Source organism: Orussus abietinus, unplaced genomic scaffold, assembly GCF_000612105.2.
Source record: "Orussus abietinus isolate OABI.00-Male unplaced genomic scaffold, Oabi_2.0 scaffold984, whole genome shotgun sequence".
In the NCBI taxonomy this organism is placed as follows: Eukaryota; Metazoa; Arthropoda; class Insecta; order Hymenoptera; family Orussidae; genus Orussus; species Orussus abietinus.
In genome coordinates, this window is record NW_019395127.1 from 14 (window position 1) to 16491 (window position 16478).

A 16478-nucleotide genomic window follows, 5' to 3' on the forward strand; every position below is an offset into this window, starting at 1 on the left:
GGGGGTTGTTTCACCCCTTAAATGTGGACCATTGCAGATATAAAAAAACACGTGTCTCTTAGATTTTTGTGTTCTTCGATATATATGGAAATCAATAAGCTCGGAGGCGGACACTTGGGAATGTTTCCTTGTTAGCCGAATCTTAAAATCGGGTTAATGTTCCGTCCACCGAACCCTAAAATTAAATCCCAGTTTTCTAACGCATAATCGCAGTCTTATAACGAACATTAAACTTATTTTCAGCGGACAAAGTCTGCAACGCGACATCCATATGCAGTCACTTTTGCAGAAGAACACCGGGGGGCCCTGTATGCTCTTGTAAAGAGGGTTACAAACTGGAAAACAATCGTACGTGTGTGGGTAAGTAAATTCCGAACAAAATTTAATTTCACGAAACATTCCCATGCATAATACTCATAACAGCATGAAATTAATTTTTAGGGGAACTAGGAAAAGGGCCAACAATAAATAATTAAGGTAACTTTGGGTAATAAAATATTTCAAATGTCTGGTAAATATTTACAAAATGTACGATATTCGTTAAATATATAGAAAATATAGGACAAATATTTGGTGCTACTAGGGAAGCGATTGAATATTTTTTGGACTTAAGGTAATGTGAAAGTGGCGTTGAAGAGGTTTTGTTTATAACACTTTTCTCCCAACTCGGTTAACAGAATAGTTTGAAACTTTACAACGTGAATAGGGAGACCATAAGGAAGGTCCTGAAACTCATGAAATTTCAATTCTTTTCAAATTTATTCTCTAGGTATTTTAAAAACAGTTTATAAAAAATGAAATTTCGCGAGTTTTAGAACCTTTAGGGTCTCCATATTCACGTTTTAAAGTATGAAACGATTTGTGGCACCCAGTTCGTAAAAAAGTCTTATGAACAATTGAGCTTTCGGATGCCATTTTCACATCCCCTTAATAACGATTTTCACTCTATTCGTTTCCTGTTTTTTTCAATTTATTTATCATTTCCTTTAAGACGCATATAATCGACTGTCATGATTCTTATTGTACAGATATTAACGAGTGCAACATATACGGTTTATGCGACCAACATTGTTTAAACAAAAATGGTTCCTACCAATGTCAGTGCGAGCACGGATATCAGCTGCAAGATGACAATACAACATGCAAAGCTGAAGGTAAAATACCTCTCTCCCTTATGGACCATATTTTCCACTTTTTTAAGGCAGTGTGAAAGTGACGTCAATGAGGTCTCGTTTATGACACTTTTCCCCGAATTGGGTATACCGAATTATTTCAAACTTTACAACATAAATATAGAGACTACAAATAAGGTCCTGACACCCATGAAATTTCAATGTTATGAAAATTTGTTTATAAATATTTTCAAGAGTTTTTATAAAAAATGAAATTTTGCGAATTTCAAGACCTACTATAGGGTCTTCAAATTCATGTTGTAAAGTTTGAAACGATTCGGTACACCCAGTTCGGAGAAAAGTTTCACGAACGATTGACTTCTCCGATGCCACTTCCACATCCCCTTAAAACTTCCAATTAACACACTGTGTGCGGCACTCTGCTCGCTCAATGACTTACAGGGCCCACACATTTTTGAGCGCCCAAAAAAATGTTGTACAATGTATATATGCGCTTTTTTTATTCACATTTATCAAGTATTCTTAACTATTACTATATCTCTCTTATACATCTATTTATTATGTAGGCGTTTTTTATCTTGACTTTCATATCCTTTATTTCCATGAGACATTTTGCTATTTTTTTAGAATTAGGGTCTATTTTGTAAAATAAGTAAAAGTCTATTTCTTTACAAATTAAAGCGCGGACTTTCAAATAACAAAACGTTATACAACGATAAAACAGTTTATAAAGTATAGTGACGGACATGAATGCCTCCCCTGCAGATACGATATCGCCTGTGCAGGATGGGAAGGCATTGATGTCTCCCAGTGTACGATGCACGGTCGACACAGATGGACCGATATAATGGCTATACTGACCGATTTTGTAAAATAATTAAAAGGCTATTTCCTTACAAATTAAAGCGCGGACTTTCAAATAACAAAACGTTATGCAACGATAGAACACTTTATAAATTATAGTGGCGGACATGAATGCCTCCCCTGCAGATACGGTATCGCCTGTGCAGGATGGGAAGGCATTGATGTCTCCCAGTGTACGATACACGGTCGACACATGTCCATCGATATAATGGCTATACTGACCGATTGTTTTCAACTCTTTCGGAATTTCGACATACACTTATTTTGATAATCATTTGTCATAAGAATATACAAGGCTTCGTTGCCCTGGTAACGTAATAAGAATATCAATTTATTTTTAATTTCTTGAGTCGTCGATACGCCCGTATGAAAAAACATTAAAACGAGATATCTCGCGACCCGTAAGCAATGTGTTAAAATAATTAATTTCTTATTTATATTTATATTAATTGTTAAGGTGGCGAGGCCATTGTGGTTTTCTCGTCGAAAACAGAAATTGATGGCTTGTACCTCGGATCCAAGATCCATGTTCCCATGACTGTAAACCTGAAGCACGTTGTAGGCGTTTCTTTGGATTCCACTTATATCTATTGGTCGGACATAAAATATGGAAACGAGGCCATTTTCAGAAGCCTAATCGACGGTGACAAGCGAGAAGTCATTGTAACTTGTGGTGAGAAAATATGCTAACTACTTTACTCATACAATGTACTTACTATCTACAGGATGATTTTATCCACCTGAAACATCTTCGATATTGTAATAATATTGTAGGAAAAAATATTCGATGTAAATATTGTATCATTTCGTAATTGTTTTTACTAAAAATCGATTATTTTTGCTTTTCTTATTCAACTTGGAATAAATTGAAAGCCCTTGTAACTTTTTCCTTAATCTTTTCCAGGCTTAGGTTTACCTGAAGATATCGCGGTCGATTGGGTAACCGAAAATTTATACTTTACCGATAGTCAGTATAAACATATTGGTGTATGTAACGAAGGAGGAACTTATTGTACCGTCATTGTCAAAGAGATGGTCGATAAACCTAGAGGAATAGTCTTAGTACCTTCGGCTGGGTAAGTACCATCATATCCCTTTAAATAATTAAGACTCATTGATTCATCCCTCTATACTATTTAAAATATCTGTTCGAAATATAGAATATACAGGCGACAATTTCTCAAGATACAATATTTCGAAATTTCATATACATTCGCATTCGAGACTTTAGTAATCAAGTATACAAATTTTACACGACATGTGTACTAAATTTCAAAATCTTTTGTATACCGATTTCCGACTAGCGCCCCTGGTGGAAGTTCGCTCAAGTTTTATGCGAGGGAAATGTCCTCGTTGACGGCTTCGCATGTTTGCACCCAAAAATATTAAATTCGGTTATTCAACGGCGGTTCCCAGGGATATGGGGTGAAGTGAGGAGGGTACAACTTTCCCTGTGTAGCTCTTTTTTTTATTTTTATTAGTAGTTCCATGTAACAGGGCCATAAGAGTTGAACGAACATCGACACAGGCCACGTTGGGCCGCCATGACAGATTCGTAGGCTGCCAGTTCGGATTTTTACTCATTATTTATACTTTTTCTGGCAAATATTTGAAAAATCTGGCTCCGCAGGGAAAGTTATACTTTCGGAAGGCTATGATTTCATCCATTCAAGTTATTCAAAGTACATTCTCTACAAACATTTTGAGTACAAAGTTTCCCCGCTTCCGGCTCTCGTAGGTGTGATAACGCACACAGAGAAAATGATGTACCATTCCCCTTTAATACAGTGTAGTATTTTAATTAGATTTACAGTGACGATTATAATGAAGATAAAATATATTGGTCGTTGGAATCAATGTGAAAGCTTTTCTTAAATGAGATTATAATGATTTATTATAAGTAGTTTTCGAATTGTACGAAATGTATAATTAGAATTAGATGAAAATTAATTAATCGGCGTTCCTTTTTCCAGCCGAATGTATTGGAGTGACTGGGGCGAAAATCCTCATATAGCAACGGCAGGAATGGATGGTCAAGAAAGAACGGTATTTGTTTATGAAAATATGCAATGGCCTAATGGATTGGCTATAGATTACCCTAATGAGAGACTGTACTGGGTGGATGCCAAATTACAGATCATAGAATCAATTCGTCTGGATGGAAAAGATCGCAGGGTTTGTATCCGCATCAGTCGAATTTTTATCAAATCATGTATTCATTAAAATTGAAAACATTCATTAATTAAAAACCATAAATGTCATCATGCAACGTTTAAAGTTCTAAAAAATTTAAATGCTGTTTACAATGTTATTACAAATTAAGAGCAAAACAAAATTAAAATGAATGATACTGATTAAAGGTAAAAAACATAAATAAAATGAGGTATTTGCGTTAAGAAAAGGAATCATTGTGCATTCATATCCCACCAAACACACTATGTTACAATTACATAACACTGAAATAACATGATATAAAACGAATATTGTTCAAAAGATACATTAATATCATATAACGTTGTTACAAACTTGTGACCATTGCGGTTATATAATATTAACGTCACATATAACATATTACCGATGTGTTATGTATATGTTACATTATTCGTTTTATAACAGTGTATATAGCTGCGGAGGAAATAGTAATACAAATCTTACTTATATGTTATATGTATGTTACATTACATATTACAAACGTTATGTAACGGTTATATTATTGTTACGTAACCATGTTTGGTGGAATATGCTAGATTCTTGATTGGCACTAGCACATGCCGAACTGTACTTTTGACATGTCCAGGGTGAATAGTGTTTAACATCCCCTTAACATTTAATTCCAGGTGGTTCTTAAAGACGTGGCGCGTCATCCTTTTGCTATAGCTATTTTTGAAAATCGCCTTTATTGGAGCGATTGGTACAGCAACAGCATACAATCCTGCGACAAATTCACGGGGAAGAATCTTCAGATTCTATTTCGAAGAAGGAATGAGATTTATGGAATACATATATATCATTCCGTTCTGAAACCAGAAGTAAGTGCAACAATGACATTGTATTCTAAACCTGGAAGCAATAATGTGGGTAGTAAGCGTGGTGTATATAAAATATATAATTTATTTTATATTTTAATTTATATTAAATATATCATTTTTTTGTCAAGATATACTTAAAAATTGGCGAGGTACAACAATTCTTTGAATGTTTTTTTTTGCGGTGGCCACGATATCTCAAAAAGTATTTCACCGATCGGCTTATCATTTTTAGGGCTCATTCTACACATTGAGGACTGCTGAATGAACGAAGGATTCTTTTCATTTCTATGGAAATTTGCTGTTTTATTAAGGAAAAACGAAAATGTTATAAGACAAAAAAAGTGATTTTTTAGGAAAACCCCTGGCAGTTTGATAAAAATCAGAATTTCGAAAAATCCTTCGTTCATTCAGCAGTCCTAAATGTGTAGAATGAACCCTGAAAATTTGAAGCCGATATGAAGCATGAAATCATGCTCTGTTTCCGATTAAAAAATGCATTTTAGTTAAGGAAAAAAATTCTTGAATTTCGCATATGATATTTCGCAACTGCACATAACCCCTTAAGCTGCAATATTATCACCAGCCCACTATGAGCCCCATTGATTGTGTGCAATTTATTCATTATTTATACAAATGGTATTTGTTGGTTTGATATTTAGGTTTCATAGTAATTAAAGCGCGATTGTTGTAATATCAAAATCTAACGACTATTTAAAAAAAAATAAAAATGAAGATCTATTACTGACGGTGAACGCGATGTTATTATTAATTTGGATGTCTCGTTTCTTTTTCAGATTCCAAATCCATGCAATAATAAACCATGTTCGCAAATTTGTCTTCTAGCGCCAAACTCAAGGTATACCTGTGCTTGTACATTAGACATGGAGCTTAGCAGCAATCAACACACATGCAAAGGTTTTTAACGCCATTTTCCAATTATTTTACAAATGATTACGATTAAATGAATTTTTTGTTATTACTGTTTAATTGACCGATAAAATATATCTCACTTATTAGCACATATATAAAGTGATTAATGACAGAAAAGGTATTGCTTTCATTTTCAGTAATTTCTAAGAAACGCTACGTTGTGATTGCCGCCGGAAATGTGCTTCTGCGTTACTATCATGAGATCCTTGGAAGGCCAAAAGTTGTCCAAAGTGAAATTCTGAAACACACAACTGCTCTTGCTTACGACTCTTTGGATGGTAAGTACACAATTACTGTTGCTTTAGGTTCTTCGGTAAGATTTGAAAGTGGAAACCGTTTATATAGAGAATTTTTCTGCAACTTTTATTACATTATTACTGCTGTTATACTGCTCCTCTTATACCCGGTTCCACGGCTTCGCGCCTTCCTTTACGATTAAAGAAAAAGGAAGGAATTCCGTGAGAGGAAGGGAATTCGCACAAAAGCTTCGCGCCTTCCTTTACGATTAAAGAAAAAGGAAGGAATTCCGTGAGAGGAAGGGAAGTCGCACAAAAACTTCGTGCCTTCCTTTGCGATTGAAGAAAAGGAAAGGAATTCCGTGAGAGGAAGGGAACCCACACAAATCTTCGCGCCTTCCTTTACGATTGAAGAAAAAGGAAGGAATTCCGTGAGAGGAAGGGAACCCGCACAAAGGCTTCGCGCCTTCCTTTACGATTGAAGAAAAGGGAAGGAATTCCGTGAGAGGAAGGGAAGCCGCACAAAGGGTTCACGCTTTCCTTTACGATTAAAGAAAAATGAAGGAATTTCATGAGAGAAAGGGAAGCCGCACAAAAGCTTCGCGCCTTCCTTTACGATTGAAGAAAAAGGAAGGAATTCTGTGAGAGGAAGGGAAGCCGCACAAAGGCTTCGCGCCCTCCTTCACGATTAAAGAAAGGAAAATGAAAAGGAGAGATAGGAATTTTGTGGGCCCCTCAGCAAGTCCTAAAAGGAAAGGAATTCCGTGAGAGGAAGGGAAGTTGCACAAAAGCTTCGCGCCTTCCTTTACGATTAAAGAAAAAGGAAGAAATTCCGTGAGAGGAAGAGAAGCCGCACAAAGGCTTCACACCTTCCTTTACGGTTAAAGAAAAAGGAAGGAATTCCGTGAGATGAAGGTAACCCGCACAAAGGCTTCGCGCCTTCCTTTAGATTAAAGAAAAAGGAAGGAATTCCGTGAGTGGAAGGGAACCCGCACAAAGGCTTCGCGCCTTCCTTTACGATTAAAGGAAAAGGAAGGAATTCCATGAGAGGAAGGGAAGCCGGACAAAGGCTTCGCGCCTTCCTTCACGATTAAAGAAAAGGAAATAAAAAGGAGAGATAGGAATTTTGTGGGCCCTCAGCAAGTCCTAAAAGGAAAGGAATTCCGTGAGAGGAAGGGAAGCCGCACAAAGACTTCGCGATTAAATAAAAGGAAAGAAAAAGGAGAGATAGGAATTTTGTGGGCCCCTCAGCAAATCCGATGCGAACTTTATCGTTATTGGTGCTAAGAAAAGAAGAGAAATGGAGATTCGTTTTTACTAGGTTTATTGGATAAAAGAAAACGTTGGGGGTTTACAAATGTGTGTGTGTGTGTGTGATGTGTGCGTGCGTATATTTCTATATACCTGAAATTTAGCTTTGTTGGATCCTTGAACTGGTTGAAGGCTCGCTTTAAACTTCGGAAACTCAGTTAAAATTTGAGCGTACGTGAACGTCAATGATCTAACAAAAGAAAATCAAAAGTCGTAACCATCCCTCGGAAAAATTCAAAGTTTAAATAAAATCTGTTCAGGGATGTAGACTTTAAAGAATACGATCGTTGGGACGACATAAATAGTTACGAGGAACATAACACGCTCCATCATTTTTTATGCGTACATATTTATGATAATGTATCTCATCTGTGAATACATTCGAACTTAAAACGTTTCCCAACAATTCCGAAATACTGGCGATTTTTAGACAAGGAATGAATGTTTAAATATCATATATAATCGTTTGAAAAACATTATGTAATTACATTTTAACCATTTATTTATTTTTAGACAAGGAATGAATGTTTAAATATCATATATGATCGTTTGAAAAACATTCTGTAATTACATTTTAACCATTTATTTATTTATTTATTTCCTGATAGGCACTGTCCTAGCAGCTGATTCCATCACGCATTCCGTCTTCCAAATTGACCTCGCGGGAGCAACCATCAAGAATAAAATAAACATCAATAATGCCTTAAACGGAGACATGGATTTCGATTATTTTGGAAATAATCTATACTGGTGCGACGCCGAGAAAAAAGCCATCGAAGTGCATAGCTTGCAAACCAGGGCTAAAACCGTGTTTCATTATCAGGAAGAACCGCGCAACATCCTCGTCATACCTGAGCTTGGGTGTGTTATCAGCATATTATCACTTGTTTTGCCACAATTTTCATATTTTTCTTTGAACTTGGACAGATATGAAAATTCATCAAATATTAGATCATACATCAACACCTACATTTTGTAACAATTAATTTTCAATTATCAGTAATTATCCAAGACAATTTTACCCTACAAGCGATATTGTAAAACATTAAGGCCCTTACTCATATCTCAGTGTTAGCATCGCTTTTAAACGTCTTTTAGTTAAAGATAATCGGACCACTGCTAAAAGACGTCATACTCATACTTTCTTTTTGTTGTTCTTGAGTTTGATGAACTTTGCCGCAAAAATGGAAGCTAGGTTGACAGAATAAAGCCGAAACCAAAGTCCAATTTCTTGGTTAGCCGAGAACGACATAAATTCGAGTTCAAAAGTCCCTGGTATTTATTTGATGCCCTGTATTCCCTTCGCGAGCTTTTACTCTGTGAAAAATGTCGTTAAAGCGTTCCATTTTTCATGTACGATTTTTACAACTAAAAGCTGCCAATATTTGATGTGTGATTTAAGCACCTGAAAGCGGTCTAAATGTCCCCCTAAAAACTTTTAAGGAATCGTCGCTCACTTTAATGCCTCATTTCCGCGTGTATGGAAATGAGGCATTATCCTAAAAGCGCTCAAAAAGAAGCTTAACCCTTTGACTACTAAGAGTGTCTAAAGGCGTCCGACGTTTGGTCCAATATTGCTTGCACGGTCAGACGAATTTCGCCCATATGTCAAAATGGCTCCGTGTTCAAAGGGTTAAAATGGGATATGAAGAGGTATTGCTGCTAAAATACGCCTTTTATGACTTATTTTAAGGATTTTCTATAAAAGTGGTTTAAAGGCAAGACATGAGTAAGGTCGCTTTTAACGGTGCTCTAAAATACGTCTTTTAACGCTAAAAGTGAGATATGAGTAAGGACCTAAATGGATCTACTAAAATCTTAGATAATGTCATTAATATCTTTTTTTTATTGCAGAATAATGTATGTGGTTTTCTTTTCGAATGATAATTTACACATAGACAAACTCGCTATGAACGGAAATGGCACCCAGATCCGTGTAATCGACGGATACGATTTGTTGGGGCCAAAAGTGGCATTTGCATACGACAGAGAACTCGAACGAGTGTATTGGGCTGATCAGGGATCTGGACATATCGAGAGCATGAACGCAAATGGTAAGTTACTTTAATTTTTGTTTAATTACGGTATCACCGTTTAAAAGTCACGACCATAAGTGAAAAGATTACTGCCACAACAAAATGATTAAAAATGAAGTCAGTAAGTGTAGCTTCGATAAGCAGCCATTTTGTAATCTGCTTAAGGGGATGTGAAAGTGACATCCGAAAGCTCAATCGTTCATAAAACTTTTCTCTGAACTGGGTGTCTCAAATCGTTTCATACCTTAAAACGTGAACATGCAGACCCTAAGGTAGGTCCTGAAACTCGCGAAATTTCATTTTTCATAAACAATATTTAAAATACCTTGAAATAATGAATGAATAAATTTGTAATGTGCTTAAGGGGATGTGAAAGTGACATCCGAAAGCTCAATCGTTCATAAAGCTTTCCTCCGAACTGGGGGTCTCAAATCGTTTCATACTTTAAAACGTGAACATGAAGATTCTAAGGTAGGTTCTGAAACTCGCGAAATTTCATTTTTCATAAACGATTTTTAAAATACCTTGAAATAATGAATGAATAAATTTGTAATGTGCTTAAGGGGATGTGAAAGTGACATCCGAAAGCTCAATCGTTCATAAAGCTTTTCTCCGAACTGGGGGTCTCAAATCGTTTCATACCTTAAAACGTGAACATGTAGACCCTAAGGTAGGTCCTGAAACTCGCGAAATTTCATTTTTCATAAACAATATTTAAAATACCTTGAAATAATGAATGAATAAATTTGTAATGTGCTTAAGGGGATGTGAAAGTGACATCCGAAAGCTCAATCGTTCATAAAACTTTTCTCTGAACTGAGTGTTTCAAATCGTTTCATACCTTAAAACGTGAACATGCAGACCCTAAGGTAGGTCCTGAAACTCGCGAAATTTCATTTTTCATAAACGATTTTTAAAATACCTTCATGAAAATCGGACGATGGCTTCTATATGAAACAGCCAACTCACCCCCTTGCACGGCCAACTTTGAAGCCTAATTTCACCCCCTAAAAGTGTTTATCCGCCGATAAAAAAAAACACGAGTCCCTTAGATTTTAGTCCGCTATAACATATTTAAAAATGAACAAAGTCGGAGGGGGATACCTCAGGTACCTTCCTTGTTAGAGCTAGAGATAATCTATCGAGTGGGTTACATGGGACGTAACTAGAGTTCTAAATCCAGTAAGTTACGTCAAAAACGAAGAGAAATTCCCGGTAACTTATCGGTCATTTCTCCAAAGCCTTTTTTATCGAGAAATTATGAGAATTTGAATTTTTCAACGGATCGAACGAGAGGTTTCGATTAGCTATAGAGAAACATCGTATAGGGGAATTTCCGTTGTACGTTCTCCGTAGCCAATCAAAACCTCCCATTCGCTTTGTCGCAGAATGAAATATCAGTTCATTTGAAACAAATCGCATGGAATTTTCCGTGGAGTTGTAGATACGTGAATATTTTTAGCTGGAGGTAAATACGACCCTATAATCAATATTTTCTAATAGTAATTATTACTCTATAGCTTGAACTTTAAAGTTGATTGAAAAAAAAAAGTTATTTAAACGAAGAAACCTAAAGTGTAAATAACAAAATTAACGTTCTCTTAAATTCTCAATGTTTCCGGTAACTTACGGTATGTTTCACAGTTACCTTCTCCAATTTAATGTTACCGAGAATTTTCGAACTCTAGACGTAACACCTTCCTTATAGTCTTCCTATTCACGTTGTAAAGTTTCACCCTATTCGGTAAACCGAGTTGGGAGAAAAGTTTTATAAACAAAACCACTTCCACGCCACTTTCACATCACCTTAATATGTGGAATATCGATTGTTCAATTGTTCTTCTAGGTAAGGACAGGAGAAATGCTCAAAAAAACCTGAAGGAACCTGTGAGCATCGCCATACTTGGAAATGATCTGTTCTGGACATTACGGAAATCCAGTCAACTATTTTGGGCACCAAAAAATGGTTCCGATCAGAAGGCCGTTACTTTAAGTAAGTTCAGTATGTACCAATTAGTTATTCCGAATGTAACTTTATAAACCATTCGTGGCTCTTCAAAGTAATGATGTTCAGTCTAATACCCTTAAAAATAAGCGTCATCCTCTTCGACTCTACTCCAGAATTTCTTATTCTCATTGGTAGACCTCCTTTGAATTTCCATTCCCTTTTCTTCCCACCCCTCCGAGTTTTCTTAATAACTTAGAATAATCGAACTCAGTACATTTTAACCAGACTCCGACCTGTTAGGACTAAAGTAACAAAATAAAGACTCCAATCTTAAGGTGAAGTGAAACAAATCAGTCGATTCGAATACAACACTTTTTTTAAAGGGTATTAGACCAAACTGTGCAAAACTTTGACACATCCTGATCATCTAAGAATTGTCCTGACAAATTCAAAATTTGGATTTTTTTAACAAATTTTTTTACTCAGTCCAGACCAAAACCAAAATGGCGTCGAGCTCTGATATTTCGATCAATATACAATTATCGAAGGCTCTGATATGAGAATCGAAAGGGTCAGGACAATTTTACAACAATTTAGAACACTCTGGTAATCGATAAACTCGCATTTGAACGGGATAAAGGCAAAAAAAGTGTTGTATGCGCTTCTATGCTAAAACGATGGTAATACGAGTTCTCAGAGTCCAAATCTAATTGCCCTGGAAATCACAGATGGCACAGGGGGTCCCTCCGCAGTCAATTAGGGCCCCAGAAAGCACGAATCTAGAGGATTTCTGGAGTTTTACTTCGATTTTTTTATAATTATTGTACGAAAACGACAGGTGGAATATGCCATTTGGTACAATACCCAATATAATTCGACCCAGCTGTCAATATAAAAACGAACGTCGGCAACGTAGGCATTTAGAAAAATCTTCTTTATCGACGTTGATCAAGTTCCTCGACGTGTTTCACTTCACCTTAATCTTGCCTTCTAAACGCTTTTGAATCCATTACATTATAATTATTTCTCCCTCGTTCCTATTTTATGCATTTAATATTCCTTGGATAGTTAGTTGTGCCCATAATTATGAAAGTGGTCTGTCAAAATAAAAAAAAAATGAGTTTATCAGTTATTTCACGCCATATTATTTCAAACGAAATTAATTCAATGTAACTTCGAAACAAAAAACGTATGACTTAGACCACTTTCATAATTATGGGCACAGTTGACATTTAGAAATGGATCATTAGAATAAACATTTCCTTTCTTTTTTTGCCTATTAGATGTTCCAGAGAATATAGAGCGCATGCACCTTACGAACATATACGGAATTTACGCAAATCCTCAACATACTTGTCGTCTGAACAATGGAGGTTGCTCTCATGTTTGCCTCGTAGTAACTTCAAATACGCATGTAAGTATGTTTTTTATCAAATAAAAAGTCGATGCGTGGCCGCCACACGCATTGGAAGTGGAATATCTAATTGTTAGTGTTCGAACCTAAGGACCGATTGCGAGAACAATTTCACGATAATATGCGAACTTACATGTACTACCGTATTTATTAAAGGTAAATATTGTTTGGAAGAAGAAATCTGGTTTTATGAATATTTTCATAAATTCTAGGTTTGCGCGTGCCCTCCTGGATTGATACTAAGTGAAAACGAAAGAACCTGCAAATCTCAAGTTGCCTGCACCTCTGATCAAATAAATTGTAAATCGGGCAGCATTTGTATCGACAAAAAACAAAGGTAATCTTTAATCGGGTATAAATTTATTTCTTTTGTAAAATTTTTATTCGGACTTGGATCGTTGGAAAGAGACGAGGGAATTGGGAAAGGCGATTACAAAATAAAATTTGGAATTTTCACGCGTCATGTGCAATTTTCGGTGTCATTAAATATAAACATTTCAGGTGTAATGGCATTTTGGATTGTCCGGACGGAGAGGACGAGATTAATTGCGGCCATGCGTTACATTGCGGCGAAAATGAATTTATGTGCAAAAACGGGGAGTGCATTAATATGAAGAAAAGATGTAATTCCATTTTCGACTGTAAGGACCGATCGGACGAAGAAACGTGCAACCTCAACCCCTGCAAACCTGGTAATTATCCTTTCAATTTAATTATGTTATTATTTAATATGTTCTTGTGAAACTTCCACAATGTTAAGGCCCTTGTAACGTAGAATCGGCCATCTTGAATTAGTAATAAAAACTAGCATTCGAAGAAATTAGATATTCACGAAATGTGTCAATGGGTCAGTGTTTAGCAAATCATGCACAGAGGAACAAAATGTTACTTTTTGAATATAGATCAATGAAAATTCCGGGAAACAAACAAGATAGACATGATATCACAAACACGGACCATCCGACACAGGTTACGAATGCAGATTATTTTAGCACCAATATACTGATAAAGAAATAGATAGTCTGGAAGAATACCGGTGGGGTATCACGTCTCAGTAGGAAAAATCACAGCTCTGATATAGGTTTCAATATCTTAATAGGAATAAATATTTGGCCTCTCAGCAGCAACCTAGGTGGACGTTTCGATCCAGCTGATTGGCTCGGAAGCTCAGATAGTTGGAGCATCTATTGATAATAGAAAGATAACGAGCTTGATCTTCTAACCATAGGTTTGCCTAGACCCCTTTTCTTGTCCTAGTGGACCTTGGTTTCCATCCGTATATAGTACAGTAATTGTACCTCCGTGCTTGTAGCCAAAAACATCGACAGTGGGAATTGATAAAGGCCCATGGAGAGACGGAAGTTAACAATTTTTACTTCTTCCAAAGCAAGAAAATGTTGAAGCCCTGATTGTTGGGTTGTCTCGATGTTTATGGCCAGAGTAGATTATGTACAGAGTAGTTTTAGTGACTGTAGCAGCTTGATGAACAGGAGTTGAGTCCCTTCTTGAGCGTGTTCGTGACATGGTATCCTCCCTGATGGTTCCCCGGAAACGAAAATGAAAATTTGTTCGTCTCGCGGGACAATTTTTCACCTTGCAAAATAGTTAGATAAGTAACCGATGTTGCAAACGGAAAATTAAAAATATCCTTCTTGTGATTTTATGCAGGCGAATTTCGATGTCGAAAAGGTAATTGCATTCTCAAGTACAACGTGTGCGATGGTAAAAACGACTGCGATGACTTTTCCGACGAGCTCGATTGCAAAAGTAATACCTGCGACACGAGTAGCTTCCGTTGCGATTCGGGAAAGTGCATCCCCAAGGATTGGAAGTGCGACGGTCAGGTAAACGAATTACAAAATTCCCCTTCATTTTTGTGAAATAAAAAAATATATATATATGTATATTCTGAAACTTTAACGTGATATGAAAGTGTCATTCTATATATACAACAGGTTAAAGTATGTTTAAAATTTTTCTCCAAACTGGGTGCTAATTCTATTCTTTGCAAATTTTTAAATAGATATGGACATGTTTTGTACCTTAATCAAGACAGGCATGACTCGTTCTTATAACGCTAAGAATTAATATAAAAGAACAAGGTGAAAATTATCGATAAGCTGGAGGATCACTTTCCAATTTCCTTAAAAAATTAATGTTGCCTTTTTCTCTGAAAAGAAAGCAAAAAATTAATATAGAAAAGCAACGGGAAAATTATCGATAAGCTTGAGGATCACTTTCCAATTTCCTTAAAAAATGAATGTNTTTCAAATGTCTGCTAAATATTTACAAAATGTTATTGTATTCGTTAAATATATAGAAAATATATGAGAAATATTTTCTGCTACTAGGGTTGCTGCAATTATACTTTAAAGTAGTCAGATATATCCCCCTGATTATCAATTGCTTGGATAATAAAAAAATTGCCGCCTCTGATAACTAAGTAATCGAGTAGCCAAAAAATGTCTTCCGATTACTGATTAATCTAGTAATCAAACAATTTTTCCTACTGATTACAAGTTAATCTTTGTAATCAGATCTATGTTCTGGGATAGTTTAACAAGTTGCTACGAGATTACAGGAAAAACTAATCATATGGCAAGCGGTAGTAACTTCGAAATTACTAATTTCGGGGTTTCGATAGCACTTGAAAACTTCACTAATCACGAAATCTCGGAAAATTGGCACCTAAAAAATTCGGCCTTTTCCCATAAAATTATAGTCTAGAGGTACTTTATCTATTACTAAAGAATTGATCTTTTTTCCAGATGTAATGGCATCCAGGACTGTCCCATGAACGATGACGAATATCGGTGCTATGAATGCGAACGTGGAGAATTTATGTGCGAAAACAAACGCTGTATACAAAGATCCTGGGTCTGCGATAAATTCGATGACTGCGGCGACAAATCCGACGAGATTAATTGCGACAACAATGATAATGTAAATCTCGCAAACAACGCATCGACATCGTGCGAAGGATTTAGATGTACTTCTGGTTTTTGCATCTCTTATAAGAATGTTTGCGACGGTGTGCGAGACTGTTCCGATGGAAGCGATGAAGGTGGAAAATGCGGTAAGTATTAATAATGCGACGAGTCGATTACTTTACCAACTCGAGTTACTCGAAATTGCCAACTCGAGTCGATGATTTGATTATTCATTTTCTAAACGTAAAATAATAAATCGTTATTTCAATATCTATCTTAAAGTACGGTTAATAACACGCTTAGACAGCACTTGCACTCTTGTTTTATTTATTTTCTGTACTTGTTTGGAAAATGACTATTAACCGCCTGAGCCACCTTAATTAGAAAATATGAGGGAAAAGTTAAAAAATTAAACGTCAAATAATCTCGATTAAGCCATTAACCCTAGTAGCACGGAATAATTTCTATATATTTTCTTGAAATCTTTGCTAAATATTTCAAGCATGTAATACACATGTAATATACATATATACATTTTTTACTTTACAATTATTATCGAATCCCTCATTTGAGATCAAAAAGCACGACAAATTTTTGCAATATTTTCATTCCGCTATTTCATTATGGGAGCGGAACGTGTGATTTTT

The 16478-nt window shown here is 36.0% G+C and overlaps 1 protein-coding gene across 1 annotated transcript; it reads left to right on the forward strand.

Moving 5' to 3' along the window:
• Positions 1–243: 243 nt before the first annotated feature.
• On the forward strand, positions 244–15977 carry LOC105696148 (vitellogenin receptor; the record flags this gene model as incomplete). The annotated part of the gene is given in 16 exon segments (XM_023433657.1): positions 244–360; positions 1029–1154; positions 2455–2670; positions 2902–3073; positions 3971–4172; positions 4835–5026; positions 5821–5941; positions 6094–6234; positions 8112–8364; positions 9358–9557; positions 11386–11532; positions 12771–12901; positions 13114–13238; positions 13403–13593; positions 14570–14777; positions 15670–15977. Coding segments are annotated over 16 exon segments (2850 nt in total), but the record flags the coding sequence as incomplete, so codon positions are not given.
• Between the last annotated feature and the right edge of the window lie 501 nt (positions 15978–16478).